Source organism: Oreochromis aureus, linkage group 1, assembly GCF_013358895.1.
Source record: "Oreochromis aureus strain Israel breed Guangdong linkage group 1, ZZ_aureus, whole genome shotgun sequence".
Lineage (NCBI taxonomy): Eukaryota > Metazoa > Chordata > Actinopteri > Cichliformes > Cichlidae > Oreochromis > Oreochromis aureus.
In genome coordinates, this window is record NC_052942.1 from 31331248 (window position 1) to 31346272 (window position 15025).

The 15025-nt window shown below is 39.2% G+C and overlaps 1 protein-coding gene across 1 annotated transcript; it reads right to left on the bottom strand.

The window, feature by feature from the left end:
• Window positions 1-258: 258 nt before the first annotated feature.
• LOC116325520 (ubiquitin-conjugating enzyme E2 Q2-like) lies at window positions 259-12154 on the bottom strand. The gene is made up of 13 exons (XM_031746442.2): window positions 11434-12154; window positions 10948-11052; window positions 9048-9170; window positions 8673-8726; window positions 7363-7503; window positions 6756-6840; window positions 6177-6237; window positions 5967-6057; window positions 5812-5870; window positions 5635-5683; window positions 5392-5487; window positions 4235-4301; window positions 259-3509 (listed from the first exon to the last, which is right to left on the bottom strand). The coding sequence occupies exons 1-13, from the start codon at window positions 11590-11592 to the stop codon at window positions 3478-3480; spliced, it is 1122 nt and encodes a 373-aa protein (XP_031602302.1). The 5' UTR covers window positions 11593-12154; the 3' UTR covers window positions 259-3477.
• Between the last annotated feature and the right edge of the window lie 2871 nt (window positions 12155-15025).

Below are 15025 nucleotides of genomic sequence, written 5' to 3' on the forward strand. Positions count from 1 at the left end.
CTGCAAAAGTACAGTACAGTAATTATGCATGTGTGTAACCAAAAAAACTCAGTTTTACACTTTAGGCTAGAGTAACATATTGTACTTCAACACCAGGTTTTCCAGTGTATATTCCACCTTTTGCCCTGAGCTGGAATAGCCTACATCTCCAATTCAAGTCCAAGATGAATAAGTAGTTTAAGAAAAAAGGAAAGAAAAAAAAATAGTTATCTTACTTCCATACTTCTAATCAACTTGTATAAATAAAGGAATAAAAAATTCATAAAATTCTTTATTCATAAACTTGATGCAAGTTTACAAATTACTTTACATGGTCAAAATCACCCTTGCAATGGAAAAAAAAGAAAAAGAAAAAAAAAAGGAACCAAAACAAAGCATGCCGACAGTGCATAACTTTATAACCCGGCCACCGCAGTTAATGAAGCAAGGTGAAGAACCCAGTTCAGGCTAGTTCAGTCCTCCGATACATTACTCGTCAAGCCAAGAAGGTTTTGTTAGTCAGACATATGTTGGTGTAATAAAAGCTCTTATTTGGAGCACAACAGACTCGAGTAGACCATTATCCCAAAAGGTCAAGTTAAAGATGCAGGATTATAATTGATCTGATGGCACACGAATCTGAACTGCGGCTTTTGTTGGGAACCCTGGCATCTTTGAAAAAGTAATCCAACCAGGTAGGATGTCTTGTAAGTCCATGTGTCTCATACGGTAGCTGACCTGGTTCATTAAACAGCACACAGGGAGAAACAATTCTGTGCACTGATGTAGTAGGAAAGCACAAGTACACGTGTTGAAAAACTGGATACATCTATTAAAAAAAAAAACAAAACAAAAAAACAAAAACCAAACAGCCAACCACTTGTCTTTGGTTGCTTAGGGAAACGATCCACTGATAAATGGACATGCAAAATACAGCAATATCAAAGACACAGGGTAGATGTTTTCTTAACTCCTGATCAAGTGCTTTATAATCAAAAAACATCTCTTCTCCATTTTGTTAAATCATTCCAAACACTTGCCAAGTAAATATTAGCCTCAATAGATATCAGAATCCTATCTGCAATTTGACAATAAAACCTACAGGTAAAAAGGGGGCGTCGTTTTAAAACAGCCCAAAAAAAGATTGCCAAATTCAATTTTTTTTTTCCTTTTTCATGACGATATTCTGAAGCAAGAGCTTGGAAAATCGAGTGTGCAGTATGTATTCCTGAGTTTGCTTCTCCAGATAATGCAGGGGTGGGCTCAACAATATTACCGGAGTGAAGTGAATACCAATGCACATCATAACAGTTAACAACCATGCCAATAATCCAGAGTCATGTTGAGATTGTTGTGGTGAAAACAACACAAGAGGGTGATTCTCGCCATATCCTGCAAGCCTCAATACATGCCAGATGTGCTGAACACGAACAAGCTCTATGCTTTGTACCCATCTCACACTGTTGAGACTGAGGTCAGTATCACTGAGGAAATTCTAAATAAACTCAAATATGAGGAATGCCTGTATGAAATAGCATAACTAAGCTTTCTACGCTGGTCATCAGGACAACATACTGAAAACAATGCAAGTAACCACACAACAGAACACCCACAACAAACGTGTAACTGCATTAATTGGAATGCTCCACAGTTTCTGCATATTATTCACATTACATCAAAGCCTCAGCATGCTGAGGGGTACAGCAGCGCTGAGAGTGGTCATGAATAGTAACCAGAGAGGTGGTAATGGGAAGAGCTAGGTCTTTCCTGTGGCAAATCTGAACAAATATTTATCAAACCTGGCCAAATATTTTGGAAATGGAACAGCCTCCAGTTGATCTTGCCAAGTGTGAAGCTAGAATGGTAAGGAAAGGTAAATGCAAAGATATATGGTCAAGACTATTGCTGTGAATTTGTAGCTCTGACTGAACTTTAAAACAGCCATGAGGTCAAGGAAAAGTCAGCAGGTAAAAGGTCACTTTTTTCCTAGACTGCAAAATTGGAAAAGTGGTCAGGATGTAGACCAGTTACAATAACTAAGCAGGTAACTATACTGTTAAGGTCTTAAGACTAATTTTCAGCACAACAAAACTCCACAAGACTGTCTTCACTGCATAGCCTTACTGAGGTTCGTCTGGTTTAAGTGATTAGATATGAATAGCCAAACCTTTGGCATGCCAGGAACAGCTGCATCTATGCCAATATTGTTAGGGGCATTGTAGTTGGAGGTGCCATCAAATGAGGGGAATGATTACTGTCACTGCTGTCAATAAAATAAGGATATATATATATATATTTATAAAAACAACAAAAACCGCAGTAGTCATAAGCTTACATAAGAACATGGTGAACTTTTGTTTCCTTCTGCAAGAGTGTCAATGAAGCAACTTTCTTACTCTAAATGGGTCTTGAGAAGTTGCAGTGCCCCTGCAGTTAATAGTCAAGAGTATATTGTAATACAGTCTCTGCCCAGCCAAAGACCCCAACAAGGTTACATTATAAACAATTAAATCCTTTTGCAGAAATACAAATTTACATGTTTACATGTGGAGTTAAAATCAACTACATTACAGTGTAATCCAATCCGAACATGCCCCTGCTTTGCCTGATGAGGCTTTCTATGTTGCCACTCAGGCACCACAACTCTCCTGCGGGAGGTGGTCTGGTGGCTGCTTGGGATGATAACAGTGATCTCCAACTTCGGAGCCCAGGAGGATGCTGTTCGTCATTATGGGCTGTGCCACTCAGACTGGAAAAGTCTCATCATCTTCTTCCCCAACTCAAGGTTTCAAGCTTTAAAAGAGAGAGGTTTGAAAGCAAACTATCCCCAGAATCACGTTATTCCAGAGGAGGGGTCTTGGCATGAAAGATAATATATGAGCACAATATTACAGAGGCCATCCAAGGAGAGAAAAGGTGGGGATCCTTCCAAACACTAGCATTTAAATGTCCTTCCCAGCTACCAGTGCATCATATTAGGGAATGTCACAAGCCATTCTCAGATCCAGTTTGTGACCAGAAAGGCCTTGTCTGGCAACTGGAGCATCAGACTGCCACTGCTGGAGGATAAAGCCATGCCGCACCTTTCAACCCATAGCCAGCAAGTAACGTTGGCATGCTCAATGCCAAAACCAAAGGGTGAGAAAGCACATAATATTGAGTCTACCGATTTAATGGAGTATGGGACAAATGTTGAATGAAAAAAAAATAATCTGATTGCATCAGACAACAGATGTATAAAGGAAGCAATATCTGAGGAGAGGACACTTTTTTCAATAGCTAATGAAATTGGATGTAAATTTCATATAGAGGTGGGATGTCTCTGTGTTTGTGTGCTAGTTTTTGGGTTGTCAATTAATGGGAAATTTGGTTTAGAGTTCCAAGTGTCATGTAGATAACAAAAATAGTTTGCAGGATAAAAACAATATTGGTCGCAAGGAAAAGGAAAAGAAAAATCTAAGACATATGGTCCCAGTTCAGGAAAGGCAACAGTCTGTATTAGCCGTCCTCCTTAGGGGGTGTGTACCAGCCTAGGAAAGGAAGACAAAGGAAGACGATGACTACAGGGTAAAGAAAAACAAAGTCAATAATAGCGAATGCCAAAATGATTGACCACATTACTTTCTACCTCACTGGCTTGCATCTGAATTTAGCAACATATGTGGTGACTGGTGCAAGAACCAAAACCACCATGCAATTTTTTTTTTTCAATTGTTAGACTAAGGACACACATGGCAAAGCTTTCAGTTATAAACTGAAAATCTGCCAAAGCTAAATATAGGTGGTCAAGTAGAAATAATTTACTTTTAATTTTTTTTTTTAAACAGAAATGCATTATTATTAACAACAATAATATCTTCTTCTAATCCAACAATGTAAAAATCTCATACTTTCCTTGTTTATTTTATTATCAATTACTTTGTTATAGTGCACATTAGGGTCTGGCTTTGTATGTTTGTTTTTTCCCCAGCAGTCCTTTTCAATTGCATTCATTGCCATTAATCATATATATATATATACACTAAATATGTTCAGTTCCTAAATTCTTTATTTTATTTAATCAACAACAGGTTTTACTGTAGCAGAGTTAAATGAATCAGAAGCAGACTACATTCAAATGTAGTCCATGTTAGGTATATATATACCACAGTTAATGATCCAATATCCCTTGGCTTTAATGGCTGAGAGGGTTTTGGTTTCAGTAAACAAGGTCTGCAATGTATTCTGTATGAAACTGGAGACAGAAAACACTCACCGTTCTTTTCATGGATCTGAACCAGGGATTTGTAGGACTGCTGTGCTCTTGCAAGATTGTACTGATTCTGCATTAAAAGACGAAAATGAAGCCAACTTTACCATGAGCATTGAGTTTAGGATAACATTGGAGAATAAGCAAATTGCAACGACAGCTGTTTCCTACAAGAAAAGGAGATTATTATCTAGCTAGCTCTAATTTCAAGACTAAAACAGTGTGCAAGGTGTGGCGTCTTCAGACTGCATGCCACAGACTGCATGCCACAGACTGCATGCCACAGACTGGCTGGTCAGTAGCGCCATTCAATGAGTCATAAGGGTGTCTCATTCACGTAAAAATGAAAACCGCCATTTTTTAAAACCCAGCAATGAGGGAGATGGCTACAAAAAACAACTTGCCTCAACATCCACCTTTTTTTGTAGTGTTTGTGTCACATATATCAATTCAATCAAAGGCCGCTCAGACAAGCTGCTATGACGACAACCACACAAGTTACGTAGTACTGGATTACAATGGAAAACCCGACGATCCGAGTTGAGTCGTGACAATCTGTGGTGAGTCGATCCGAGTAGGTACTAATGGAAAAATGGGCTTAAGTCATCAATTGTATACATTTTCCCAAATGGGCTGGTGTGGTCCCCTGTCTGACTCAATTTTACTTTCTTCTTTTCGGTGTCCTTTTTGTTTTAATCTAACTATCCAACTTATAATAGACTAATCTAACATCAAAATGAAGACTGGCTTTATTTTAAGACTCTATATGTAGACTATACATGCAAACCTGCAACATGTTTTACACAAATAGCCTTAAAAGTGGTGTACAGGAAAAACACCGGTGAACTACACTCATTATCAGATCTGTTGTCATTAGGAACTGAAGACTATTGCAATGTCATGCTGAGAAAGATGAAAGGCTGTTTTGCTTCCTATCTGAGACATCCTGTACTGTGCATCCCTACTCAGTCCAATTTGATAGGAATTAATAAACAAATCCAACATTCACTACCAAAACAAGAGGCTGTTGCACAGTATGACTGGCCATCACTTAGAACCATGTAACTGTGTACCTGTGTGAAAGCCCCTGTCACTGTGGTTCACATAATTCACTATGTGAATCCACCATTATATCAGAGCTGAAATGAAGCTTCCTCACTTACTTTATTGGCTCCAAACTGCACTCTGGCTTTTCCTTTAACTAAAGTGGCATTGATCTGCATGATAACAGACTCAATGGAATAGGCACTGCTCCAACCCTGCAATCAGAAAACCAAATGTCAATAACAGCAGGTTTTTAAAAAAATGTATATTCAAAGAGTAGAAAGAATAAAAAACATTGAAAAACAAACCAAGGCAATACCTAAATTTGCCGTCTGGGTTTTATGAAACCATTCTAAAAATACCTGTTTAGTAAGAAGTTCCATGCACAGGGCACCTCCGCCAAGAACATAACTAAAGCAAGGGAAAGGAAACAATAAGGCAGAGTCACTTTTTAAAACTTACACTGATGCAGTCTCTGCTTGATAATGACAACTTAAAAGGGAAGAAATTATAGAAGTGTACCAAGAAAATTAACTTACCCTCCAGAAAGCACAGGAGAAACTACCCGGACAAATGGTGGATCAAAAGGGAAATTATCCTGTAGAAGTAACAAGAAAAATGGTTCATTTACTTCAAAAGATTCCTACATTGCATTTGACTTTGATTTTGTTAACAAAACATCAAGTTTACTTACTTTATATGAGAAGTTTAGTAAAATGTAGTCCATTCCCTCCTTTTCCTTTAGCACTTGTAAGTCACTGTGTAAAGGGCTATCTGGATCCACCCTGTAGGTCATAAAAACAAACAAACAAAAAACAACAACACAGTTTGCATTTTTTGCTCATATATAAAAAAAAATTAATAAATAAAAAAATTCACGACTCAATATCCCAAAGTTACTTACGTCCTCAGTTTGACGTGCCATTCGTATAGGCTGTCATTAACAAGTTCAACTGAATAGATGCCTGCAAAAGAAATTGTTTAAAATTGAACCTTCAGATATCTGCAATTGCAAGGCCTAGTAGCAGACTCCCTGATAAACCCTGTCCTTTTGATCAACTCCCTCTTGAGAGTGGTGCGTAAGACACAGAGGCAAAGTATAAAATGCATTTTGTCTAATATGACCCTGTGTCATTTGTTGTCAGCCAATATTCTTATTCTACGGTGTGTTGCTATAGAAAGATTATCAGTAAACAGTAAAGGGTGTAGATGCCTACAGTACAATCACCACACCCACATGAGTGTTCGTGTCCTGACCTCATTAGGACAAGACAGAAAGAGTAAGGTTCCTTTGAATTTAGCACACTAAACATGTTCCCAAATACTTTCCTCTGACCATGTAAATGCCACAGCTCTCATATTGCAATGCCTAACGTTCAAAAATATTCCTCCATTACAAACAAAGACAGGACCCATGATACATTTATGTGTGATTATTTTTTGTTGCTCAAAGGTTAAACAAATCACTGTGTACTGTTTGTACCTGTCTTATAACTCTGAGACCTGTAGATCTCTCTTAGTTCCTTCATCAAACGGTCAGAGGCTTGCACTGAGCCAGACACAGCTCCCTGGAAAATATAAAACAACTATAAAAGACAAAGAATGCAGTCCTAGGGGTAAAGCTGCCATTTTTACTTAAGCTGGGCCAGTATCAGAGACAAAGCTTTATCATATCAGACATCAATATTTATATCAGTACCCCACATTGAGGGCATCTTTTGTTGTGTGTGTGTGTGTGTGTGTGTGTGTGTGTGTGTGTGTGTGTGTGTGTGTGTGTGTGTGTGTGTGTGTGTGTGTGTGTGTATATATATATATATATATATATATATATATGTATGTGTGTGTGTGTGCACATGACACAGTCTATGAACTACAACAGCTACATACCTGGGAACATTAACCCCCCAAAATAAACAACTTTTAATAAGTACGTTGTTTTCAAGGCCAGAAGTTTAAAAAAAAAAAAAAAAAAAAATCATTCACTAATTCAATCACTAATGACAAAAGGAGTATACAGAAATGCTGCGTAGATTAATGAATTATAAGCAAGGTGTGATAAATATTAACCGGCCTTTTTTCCTGAGACTTACATTCAAATGGTCCTGGCGCTGGTTCTTTCGGATCTTCTCCAAGATTGCCAAATTCTCCTTCTCAATCCCATCATCCTCAGATTTCTTCCCATCTACGGGCTCCTCCTCTTTCATTTCATAGTGGTCCAAATCCTCGATGTCCTGTTGGTTCAAACATTTTAAATAACACAACACCATATACATATGCAACAAAACAAAAAGCCCAGGGTTAAGACAATTGCATTGTGATAAGATGAGAAGAATTATTAGTGATTTATTAATTTGATTTTATGATGATAGTCATACATGCATAACTTGTGGATATTCGCATCAAACATTTTTCAAATTATAATACATAAACTAAGGCCAAAAGTACTCCACATAAAATCTGTACAAATTAAGGAGTCGAGGGGAAAAAAAATATAAACAAAAGCAAAACAAGTCAATTCACAAAGCATGACTTGGGCTTACTGGGTTTCACTTTAAATTTGACCCTGGGTAGCAACAGCATTACCGCATTCTTGGAAGAGACCTCCGTGCACGGATACCGAGACGATTGAAAGTATTTTATAGCATCTAAATTCTGTCTTTTTGTTGATCAACATCAGTATGAAATATGAATTATTAGAAGCAACTAACTGTATAATACCCCATCCCTTCTCCTTGAAGCAATTTTAAAATCTTGTTCTATAGACTTAAACATATGGTCTGAAAACAGGGCATATATTTGCAACTTAATGTTTGCAGGAAGTCTTTCGAATTCTGTTTCTTACATTTATCCCAGAAAGTTGCTTTCAGACCACTGAACCCCACTGAGGTTCCAGCTAAATTCTTTTATAAATAAGACCTTAAAAAAAAATCTAATCTATTGGTTTCTCTCATTACTTAATGATAGAGCTGTACTACTGATAAGTCTGTTAACTAACAGTGTCTGTATTTAAGCTGACTTTCCTTTCTGATGTTTACTAATATGTTAGCTCTTTTCCACCCTTACTGACCAAAGGAGCTTAAAATTCAAACATTCATACAGCATATATTACACTTTATACAGCATATATCACTCACACGCGCGCACAGCCCTGATTTGGCTGCAGAAGTTGTGTTGTCTTTAGGACCCATGTGTTTAACCTGTTCATATATTTTTAATCTTATAGTTTTATCTTACTTTGGGAAAGAAAAAAAGAAAAAAATCAGCAGACCCTTTCATGTTGATAACTATGAGGAATGTAAAGGCAGATAAGGAACAGAGACTCTGGGTATGTTGAACTTGCTTCATAGTGCAGGCTCCAGAGAAATGCGTCAGGTATTTTAGACTGAAGATGATGACTTACTTCTCCCATTTCCTCCTCGTCTTCTTCTTCAGATGTGACCTCCTCTGTTCCATGCTACACACACGAAAAAACAACACAGACCATAAGGAGTTAACTAGTTTGCAAAATAATATTTAAGAAAAAACAGGAGAACACATTTTACTAAACACGGGAAGTGCCATTTCACTGACTTGAAGAAGAGCCTCACATGAATCACCAAGGGTGTTTATAATGTAGAGGGTCATTTCATAACTAAATATAAGTGGTTTTTGAGTGCAAAATAAAACATACCAATCTACATTAGGGTATTTTAGCAAGGCATATTCATTAGAAGTAATCTGAGAGAAGCTATTGTCCATTAGGCTGGATTTGACAACATAAAGTGGGTAGACTTGCCTTTCTGTCCTGCCCCACTGGGCCTGCAGGCAAGGGCTGGTCCAGCATCTCCACATCAGGATGTTGGGGAAGATTATACAGTCGACATAGGTCACAAATTAGTTTCTTCAACTGCTGTAAAAGCTTGAAAGGAAAAACAAAATAAAGAACTGGAGCAACTATACAAGTTTGCAAATAAGGATACAGAGCGAGGCCATATAGCAGAAACATTGACTTTTACTTGTTTCTGAAGAAAAAAAAAGTTGCACACTCTATGAGTATAGGAATCAGTTTTGGACAAATGACCCACATATAACTTTTAAAGCTACGAATTAAATATAGAACATTAGCAGTGCAGCAAACAAATGTGGGAAGAGGATGGATGACAATCTTTAAACTGGTGTATTATGCTGTTGTAAATTTAGTGCAGCTGAAAAACTGTACCACCAAAAACATCTGCGCTTTAAAAAAAAAAAAAAAAAAAAAAAAAAAAAGCAACAGAGATCTTATCTATCTACAAAAACGAAGGTTTGTCTCACTCATCTGTCACACAGCTTCACAATGTTGTAATCCTTATATAGACCAAATTAAGTAGCAAACAAAAATAAACACAACAAAAAAAAGGACTCCTGTCCAAACACTAACACTTAAATACAGCATATCTTTGTGCTACAAACACATGTAACATAAAAAAGGGCTTTAACCCCCCCCCCCAAAAAAAGTACATAATGTACACCTAACACCAGGGATTACATAAGAACCTACTTGTCACATATTTTAACCTCTAAAGTTGTCCTGGTGATCTAATATCACTGGAACAAACAACAAACCTGCTTGTTGACATGCTTATCAAACTCCTTAAGTACACGCACACACTGACGCACGAAAGATTTTTAGATTTGAAAGCCTATGTAAAAAGGTGTGCATTTTGTAAACACAACACTAGTTAAAAAAAGAAGAAAAAAAAGGTTAAATTAAAAAAAGAGAAAGAGAAAAACAAACAACAAAGCAGCAACTACAGGAGCAAGTAGAAAAACATCCATGGTGCACAATAGTGCGATACTACAGGTAAATGAATGAAATTAAAAATGAAATGAAGAGAGGCAAGTGAAGAACAAGTGCATCATGGGACGCCCCCCAGCAGCTTGAGCTTATAGCAGCATACCTAAGGGATGGTTAAGGGTCACCTGATCCAGTTCCCACTATGAGCTTCATCAGGAACAGAGGATTTTAAGCCTACTCCTAAAAATGTATGCTTTCTTCCTAAACCTAAACAGAGAACTGCTTCCACAAGAGAGGAACCCGATAGCTGGAGGCTATACTTCCCATTCTATTAGGAACAACGAGAAAGTCTCCACTTTGAAGAATTTTGAATTCAATTATGAATTTAACAGGTAGCCAATTAAAAGACACTAACATGGAATAAATATGAGCCCCATGTTAGTCTTCTCGCTGTAGCATTTTGCATCTTTTCGGGGAGCATCCAGGTTAACCAAATAATAAGAAACTACAATATCTAGCCTAGAAGTATGAACAAACAAAATGCTCTTTGTTTATTGTACTAATCTGAATCCAGCTGTTGTAACATTATCTAGTGGTTTTCAACATGTAGGTCTAGCCCAAACATATGCTCCTCTATATGCCTGCAGGTGCAGTTTGGATGACTAGGGGAAAAATAAGGAGTGACACTAAAGTTGGAGTTCGCTTATGCTAATAGTTCTTGGATTACTCTAAAATACAAGTTGGAGCCATCTGTACTGTTGATAACTGCTATAAAATGTGAAAATATGTTTCGCCCTTTAAACTGAGGCCAGCTTACATCATTATTTGGTTAAGGTTTTGAGGTTGTTAAAGTGATGAGCAGCTCTATTCCTCAAGTGTCCCATGTCACAAAGTGCATGAAGAATATAAGGATATCTACCAGAGTGCTGCCTTTTCTCACATCTTCCAATCTCTCCAAAACTTGAGCCAAGCTCGGGTCATCAGAGTCCACAAACCAAATTGGCGGTGTAGACGGATAAGATTCCTAGAAACAACAGAAAACACAACACGATGATACCAATACCTTTAACAATTATTTACACGCGTCGCAGGATTTTTAATACATTGAATTTTACAATTATTTACGAAAATTTGAGTTGACGACATTAGCATTCTGGACGCATCGTGAGCTAAATGCTGGGATTGCCTAAAAACATTGCGTAATGTGAACTACCTGAACAAATATCACCTAACAAATAGTGAAATGACACTGGTTATTTCAACTATGCAAAACCTGTCCCACTTAGCGTCAGACTGTACGGTTGTGAAGGTAGCTTATTACCTGACTATCAAGTTAACCGGCTAACTTTAGCTCGCTAGCTACCAACTAGGCAAAACCCCGGCATCAGAATTCTCGTCCACTTACCGTTATATTACAGTGGATAATTAATAGCTTTTCCCCAGTAACATTAAACTGGCAACTCAGTTCGTCAGGTTTCCAGTCAATTATCCTGAATCGCTCGTGGTTTGGATCAAAAATGGACTCCAAAAACTTCAGTTCGGCCTTCAGCCCCGACACCGACATCTTCCACGCATCTCCGGCTGGGCCGCTGGGGAGGGGGAGAAGTCGGGACTTAGCTTTCAGCTAGCTAAAGAAACAGCGTAAACTGTAGTAAAATAAAATGACTATAAAAAGTGGCAAAGAGATGGCAGTCTGCCCCAGCGGATTTAGCTGGATACGCAGTGCCAGCTATAAGTCCCCTCCGGTCAAATTTCACCACAAACGGATGTATTTGCTAATGAAGCAGCTAGTTAGCTCCTAGCTTTAGTCAACGCCTGAAAACAGCGCAGTGCTTGGAAAGCTGCTAGCGAACGAGTTAGCGAGCTAGTCCGTTGTTGTCTTTCCGTCTATTGTTGTTGTCTGTCTATGATAACAACATTTTAAGGCTCTCGCGGTGTTCTGAGACCGTCTCCTCACAGTCCCATCGTGGTGTTCTTTATTATTTACTTAATCGGAAATCAACTATACACTCTGTACGATCTGACCTAATATCCCGCTACAGGGGTAGTGTTTTTCATCCCGGTGCACAACTGTAGCTGGGCTCTTGTGGGGTTTAAAGATGGCGTTCCGCAACCTCCCCGCTCCTGCAGAATCCCAGCATTCAGTGCGTCTTTCATTTATTTTCAGTGTGAGAAAATAAGGGTATTTTCTTAATAATAAGGTCATTTAGTCAGGCATTTATTTGAGGACAAAACTTTCACTCTGATGTTTATTTCTTTGCAAGTAAAGCTAATTAATTTCCTAATTTACATATTATATACAGAGTAAAATTCCATGCACAGAACTTAGAATTTAGTTATTTCTAGTGCTTTGAGCATAGTTGCTCAAAAAACACAGTGACGTACAAGTGTGGGTGTTCAATAATGATTAATGTTGTCTTACAGGGGGACACATGTTTTTCCTGATATATTTAATAGGGGAGCAGTGCCACCCTGTGCCACCCTTTAGACATGCCCCTGACCAGGGCAGATGATATCAGCACAGATATAATGAGGCTTATCTATTTATGTATTTTAAACAGCTAGTAATTGATGTCTGATAGAGCAGTAAGTTATCATTTATGAGGTGAATCCATTTGTTAATATTATATGATGAGTTCTGGCTAGCCTTGAATATCGGCAACCAAACAATTTAACAAAAACATTTTTTTTAAATATATTTTCCAAAAGTTAATTATTTATTAGAATTTTCAGTAGCAAGCATTCACTTTGTCAATCTGAACTAAAATGGTCATCAGTGTGTAATACCACGTTTTGATAATATTGACTTGCTGCTTTATTTAAAGTAAAGCAATTAGCCACCTTTAGCCTAAGAAAAATATGTGTGTGTGTCTATGTATATACATCAATGTATATTGATGTATATCAATATACATTGATGTATATTCTTGGGAGGTTCCCATCCAACTTCTGGCCAAAAACCTCAGCACAACATAGGAACTCCCGTTAGGCATCATAGCAGCTAAGACGAATGGACACTAATTTCAATACATGAGTGGGGCACAGAAAGGAATTGACAGAAATACTACCTGGGGCAAAACATCAGCTGAACTGTAAGCCCAGACTGACCAACCTGTGCACTGCCTGCACTCACTACAAGAAAATTACCAAAAATTAAAAAAAATTACTCAACACGCAGATTTTTGAAGGCCTAGAATTGCACAAGATAACTTGGACCCTAAGCTGGACTGAAAGACAGCACAGAGGCACTGATTGTAGCAGCACAGGAACAAATTCTAAGTTCAAGTTACATAGAGACTAAATGGGGTCTACTACACCAGGCAAGACTCCAGGTGCAAGCTGTGCAAAGATGCCCCATGAGACTATCCAGTACATAACAGCAGGGTGCAGATGCTAGCAGGCAGGGCATATATGGAACGGCATAATCAAGTGGCTGGCAGGAACTCTGTACAGGAACATCTGTGCCAAGTATCACTTTGAAGTCCCGAGGTCAAAATGGGATATGCTCCCCAGGATGGTGGAGAATGACCAAGATAAGGTCCTATGGGACTTTCAGTTACAGGCGGACAAACTAGTGATGGCTAATCAACTTGTTACGGCCCTAGCTGGGCCTCCTGAAACTGCCCTTGTGTGGGCGTGGTGTTTTTCTCCGCCTCCTCCTCTCTTGCCACTCCCACCTCCTCTGTTTCTCTCACTCTCCTCTCTCCCCAGGACACAGCTGCTCTTGGTTAGCCTCGTTTGCCACCTGAATCCAGTCAGCAATCACCTCTGAGGCTATTTAAGCTGCGGATGAGCTGTGAGCAGGGTGGCTTTCTCTGGTGTCTCTGCTTTGTGTTCTTGGTGTGTGGTTATCCTGCCTGAAGTGTGGAGTGGTGGAAGCAGTATAGCTGCTGTACGTGAGTAGTGTGGGCTTGTGGGCCTCGGCAGCAGTAAGCTAGCTGCTGCTAGTGACAGGGCGAGCTTGTGGGCCCCTGGAAGTGCCTCCTCGTGGTGTGGAGTTTTTGTTTGATTGAGTGTTCTTTGTTGTTGTAACCTTTGTTTTCCTTTTTCCAAGGGTTATTGGTAGAACGGTGTTGCCGGCTCTTTATGTTAAGGTTATTTATAATAAAGACTATTTTATTTACTAAAAACACCTGTCTGTTTTCCTTTCATTCTGTTCTGGACCCATTTGTTACTGGTCCCCTCACTCGCACGCCTAGACCCCTTCGGGGGGACGTAACAATGTGGGGGCTCGTCCGGGATATGACTGGAAGGAACAGCGGATAGGGTTTTAGTGTGTTGTTTGCCTGTGGCTTGTTTAGTTGTGTTGTATCTGCTACACTCTCTCCAGTTAGCAGAGGGGAGTGTCTAGCTGAGCGTAAGCTCCTCCTTCAGGCACTCATTTTTTATTTTGCCTTTTTTATTTTCGGAGTAATCCCGGGTGGGGATTAGTTCCCTGTCGGGGGTAGGCTTGTCGGTGCTTTGCGCACTTGATGCTTAGCCTTTAAAGTTGCCTCGAGCCTGGTACACTCCAGAAGCTAACTAGGCTAAGTTTTTAGTAGGTAGGTCTGGGGAGAGGGTCAGTGGTATTTTTATTTATTGGTTAGCCTGTGGTCACACATATTTCCTGCCTGTTTTTCATTTGTGTATTGGAGGTGGTGGTGCTTTGTTGTTATTGTTAGCCTCAGGTAGTTTTTGTTTTGGATTCAATGGCTACCTTTGATATTGCCGTGTTTAAGGAAAACCCTTCGCTTGTCCAGCTGGACACCTATAGGAAAAGGGATTTGCATGAGGTGGCATCATTTTATGGCATTTGTGTTTCCACAGCTCTGCGTAAAGCTGAGCTGCAGGCTGCCCTTGTGTCTGGCTTGGTGGAGAAAGGGATAGTGGCCCTGCCAGTGTCTGCCAGTCTACCTGAGCATGGTGTAGTGTCTCAGCCTGTTCCGCAGGTGCCAGCTCAAGCTGTAGGTCCATCGGTGTCTACACCTGTTGCTCAGGGGCTGCCTGAGGACCCACCC